This window comes from Lupinus angustifolius, chromosome LG15 (genome assembly GCF_001865875.1).
Source record: "Lupinus angustifolius cultivar Tanjil chromosome LG15, LupAngTanjil_v1.0, whole genome shotgun sequence".
NCBI lineage: Eukaryota > Viridiplantae > Streptophyta > Magnoliopsida > Fabales > Fabaceae > Lupinus > Lupinus angustifolius.
The window spans coordinates 15,834,946-15,840,035 of NC_032023.1; the positions used below are offsets into that span (position 1 = coordinate 15,834,946).

The window sequence follows — 5,090 nt, forward strand, 5'->3', positions numbered from 1 at the left end:
CTCATTTTTGGTTTGCTCTTCCATTGCCGTGGAAGGCTAAATTTCTGGACTAAGTTCCTTTGGTAATGTATCACAACTCTTGAGGTTTTTTGTTATTAATGCATTTTCGGTTTCTTTATTGTTGATTTCTTCTATCTTTTCTGAATATGGTTTGCTTAATGTCATTGCTTAGAAACTGGTTGGTTGAGTTTATCTTCACTTAGTTGATTTACTCTCTCTAGTGCATGAATTCTTAGTTCGTGTGAATTTGTTAATCGTTTCATACCTTTACAGATTTCGCTTAGTTTGATGTTTAGGTTCTGGAACTTTGAATTGATTATCGCTTAGTTAATTGATTCTCAAAAAATTCGGAAGTTAATGGTTGGAATCTGAAAATAATCTTTTGAAACCGAGGATTGAGTTGTGAACAAACAAACCAAATGGATTTAGCCGTTTTATTACATTGTTTAACTACTGTTTCTGAATTTGATTTATGTTCATACTATCCAACAACAAAACCCCCTTGTGTGTGTGAGAGTATAAGGTGTTTGATACTTTGCTTGAAAGATAATCCTTGGGAAACGACCTAGGAGTCACTTCCTAGTACTGCAGTTTTAATTGTTATATTATTTGTATCGGGTACGACCTCGATCAGGGTGTTAAGGAGCTGAAAGAGGACCTAGGTTGTTTGCTAATCAGGCAGTTGTCACATACCTTGTTTGGAATCTGAATTGGTGGTAGTCCACTTACCATGTCTTTGGATCTCAACATGCTTATGTCTCTAAAGTTCAGGTGTCCTAGTCTTAGATGCCATAACCAAGAGTCTTCTGCCAAGGATGTTGTTGATAGGCATTGAGTTTCAACAGTTTTCAAGTTTACTTGAAAGGTCCTATTTCTAGCCAAAGGAACTCTCAATACTTTACAATTATTGACATCAAATATTTCCAATATCCCTTGATGCATCTGTACAGAGAAGCCTTTTTCTAGTAATTGTCCTAGACTCAGGAGATTACTCTTCGTGCTAGGGACATAGAGTACATATGATATTAGTGCATTTATGCTATATCTTCTATCAATCAACACATCACCAGTTCCTTCTACTTGGATGGTCCTGCTATCAGCAAATCTTAGACTGCTTTGTCTTTGATCATCAAAGTTTATCAGCCAGTTCATGCTCCTATCATGTGATTTGAGCACCCAGAGTCTATATACCACTTGTCATTACTACTGGATCCATTATTTATTTCCATTATCAATAGAATTGGTTTATCATCTTGACATTCAACACTTTCCTTCTTCGCCAAATAAGCCTCATTATGATGCTTACCTCGATTTTCATTCTGACTTGAGGATGCTTGACATTCACTGCTGAAGTGTCCGATCTTGTCACAATTGAAACACTTCAGTTTCTTTCTATCAACTTTCTTCTTGTTACCTTTCCATTTCTGGTCACCTCCTCTTCTGGATACCTTACTCATGGTGGGAATCACTATTTTGTGTTTCTTTACAAGAAGAATCACTCCACCACAACAAGGTATCTTACATCTATACTTTGGCATGGGTCTAAAATTGTCAAGTTCATCCCATAAATATCTATGTTTTACCCTCTGATAAGAAGGAAGGCATTGCATCAATAGTTCTCAACCTACAAGAAATATCACCAATGCCCTATGAATGAAAGATGTAAAAAACCAAAACAATAGGTAACAATAGAAATGATCTAAGAACTCTTGTGGAATAATTTTCTAGCAGTACTTTTGTATTAAAAAATATTCTAAAAAGTATGTTTGATTGTTAATTTTAAAATATACCGACAAAAATGGTTGTTGAGATATTTTTCTTACACATTCCGAGTGGTACATGTTTATGAGTATTAGGCTTGAAGAATAATGAAGTTAATGGTGGGTTTGAAGAATAGAATAGATTTGAGAAGATGAGAAGTTAGTATGTGACTTGTGAGAAAGGAAAGAATAATAAAATAAAAATGAATTATGAAACTAAAGGTATTATGTGATATTATTATTTTTAAAAGTGTGGATCCAACTTAGTTGAGATCCAAAACTATCAATAAGATTGGTGGTGGGTCCGTGACCTATAGGGTAGAAATGCTGAGGCCTATATTAATTGACCTTCTTTAGCCCAAGCCATGATAGATTTTCTTTCATTAGTTAGGCCTATATTAAGTGAGTTTGGGTAGGTACCATTTCATTTTCTATATTAAGCCTAATATGCGCACTTTTGTTGTGGAGGTTGATTTTATTTTGATGCTGGTAGGAAATAGATACCCAAAAACCAAATTGTACTAGCTGACACATCTAGAGATGCAGAAAAGGATTGATTGGTGAAGTCCTCATTAAAAGGCATACTCACATATAATATTGGTAATTGGTTACAAGCTAGTAAGTAATTTAGGAAAAGAGACATTTCCCATGACATGCCATTCACTATAATATTTCATTTGCAGAGTCCATCATCATCATATCTGACTAATCCCATTAACTCTGGCCCTTCAAGTCTTGGATTGTTCTTCAAACTGTGTGTATCATTATTATAAACAAACAACTAATGTTAGATAAGCATGACAATACAGGTAGGAATATAATAATTAAATTCATAAACAAGTTATAAGAAAGCCATTTTCCCTATTATCATGTTATGTGCATGATTCTTTCTTGTCACTACTGTGAACAATTGCAATAAAGTTATTCAACTGAAATTGAGTTGAAGAAAACTTCAATTGTTTCCTCACCTTTGTTCAGGGAACTTAGAGAAGGAGCCGAATGTGGGGAAGGTACCACAAAGATCATTGTTTGATAGGTCTCTGCAAAATATATTATAATATTGTATATGTCTTCTGATCAATGGTTATAACTTATAAGAAAGTAAAAAGTGATGTGAGATTGAATTAAAACGGCAGACTCACAAGATTTTGAGGTTTCCTAGTTTAGCAAGTTCCCTGGGTATTCTTCCACTCAGCCTGTTGCTGTTGAGTCTCCTGCATCATAATTGTGATAAACATAATGCAATGGTAACAAGGTCTAAAACATTAGAGAGTAAGTGTCTTACAAGAATTTGAGGTTGGAGAGGTTGGAGAAGGAGGAAGGGATGGAGCCAGTGAGGTTATTGTGGTAAAGACCCAAGCTAACAAGGTTTTTCAGCCTTCCAAGTTCCTTTGGTATTGGACCCACCAACTCATTCTTGTACAATTCTCTGCAATGCATAGTCAAATTTGACAAAACCATTCACCTAATAACTATATAGTATGCAATGGATTTTGCTTACAGAAACTGAAGGTGTTGGAGCCTCCCAAGTTGTGGAACCAAATAGCCAGAGAGTTTTGCATGTCCCAAGTCTCTGCATAACATAACATAACATATTATCAGACCCAACAAACCCAGCAATTGAAAAACATGTTTTTTATTGATTACATACAGTCGTGTAACACGGTTGTGATTATCACAGGTGACATGAAACCAAGTACAAGGATCTACTAAAGTGGGATCCCAGCTGTTTAGAACGTTATTTGGGTCTTTCACTGCTTTCCTAAACGCATACAGAGCATCACCTTCAGAGTTTGCATTTGTTCTCACAAGAAGAAGAAATATAGCAACAACATGAAAAGACATGGTAGAGTAGATAGTTTAAGATGATGATTCAGCTCTATGGTCTATTTATGTATATGTAGAAGTCAATGTGTGCTTAATAATAACACAAACATGAACAGTGATAGCTTGTATGTAGTGTAATGTTTCCTCCCTCTTCAATGAATGGGATCACTGACATTGACTAGAATTGATGGCTAGGATGTAGAACAAGTTTAAAATTTAGAGTAAGTTGATCCCCTCCCATATATTAATGGGTTGAGTTTTAATGTTGTTTTCTTTAAAAAGTTTCATACAAGTAAACAACCAACCACAATATCTATTATTATGAATCATTCCTAATTGATGTGGAAGTAAGACCAGTGAATCTTAGTAGATAAATCATTGAGTATATTCAATGATGGCTATTCCAAGGTCTTGGAATTATTCTTTGACTCTTGAAAACTTTGAAGTCTAACTTAGAAAGTTGGAGTATCATTTTTCAACGTGTTTTGAAAAGTATTAATCATTCATTATGTCTTTATGATGAAGTCTTCATTCCCTTCATTATATATAGGGGACTTGTGAGAAAAAGATACAACAAGCAAGTGAGAAAGAACAATATAGAGAGAAAATGAGAGAGTTTATATCTACATAGTGTGAGATTTGCATTCCTATTTCCTAGTGAGATACTAGAGAGAGTTTATATTTCCCTCCTTTTTGGGTGAGATTGAGTGTTATCCTCTTAGTATGAGAGAGCCAAATATTGTAATCCTACTTTCTATAGTGGAGATATTTTCTAGACTAGGTCCCATGGTTGTTTCCTTCTCACATTGAGGAGGTTTTTCCATGTTAAAATTATTCGTGTTATTCTTCTACTCTTCTCTACTTTCTTTATCCATTTGTCGTTTCTAGAAGTGCCCATTTTGCATCTTATAGAGGAGGGAAATTGGTTCTGAATTTCCCAATAATGGTATCAAAGCTCTTAGGTTCATTCAAGGAGCTTAGCCTGTGTAGTCTAAGATGGAAGGAGTCGCTAATATCTCATTTGATGGAGACATATTCATGTTGATAGTTGACAACTATTTCTATTGGATGCCCATGATGGAGGATCATTTATATTACAAGGATATGCATGAGCCTATTTTTTGCAAAGACAAGCCAGAACATAAGGGTGACAGAGACTGAGAGCTTTCTAATCGAAAAGATGTTGCAATGATTCAAAAGTATATTGATAGAAATTTATTTGAGCATGTGTCCACATAGAAAATGCTTATGAGTTATGGTCGAAACTTGAATCTATGAATCAAAAGAAAAATCATAAATAAAGCATCTCTTGTCAGAAGGCTGGTGAAACTCGACTGCAGAGATGGTCAAAGCATGATAGAGCACTTGAATTCATTCAAGGGTCTTGTCAATCAATTGACAAAGATATACATGAAGATAGATGATGAGCTATAAGCACTTCTACTCCTGAGTATGTTGCCTAAAAGTTGAGATACATTGGTGGTCATGCTCAACAACTCAGTC

The 5,090-nt window shown here is 35.0% G+C and overlaps 1 protein-coding gene across 1 annotated transcript; it reads right to left on the minus strand.

Moving 5' to 3' along the window:
- On the minus strand, positions 2,247–3,755 carry LOC109328393 (somatic embryogenesis receptor kinase 1-like). Its single transcript, XM_019561837.1, has 7 exons — positions 3,412–3,755; positions 3,262–3,333; positions 3,046–3,189; positions 2,903–2,974; positions 2,729–2,800; positions 2,350–2,512; positions 2,247–2,294 (listed from the first exon to the last, which is right to left on the minus strand). The coding sequence occupies exons 1-6, from the start codon at positions 3,603–3,605 to the stop codon at positions 2,434–2,436; spliced, it is 633 nt and encodes a 210-aa protein (XP_019417382.1). The 5' UTR covers positions 3,606–3,755; the 3' UTR covers positions 2,247–2,294; positions 2,350–2,433.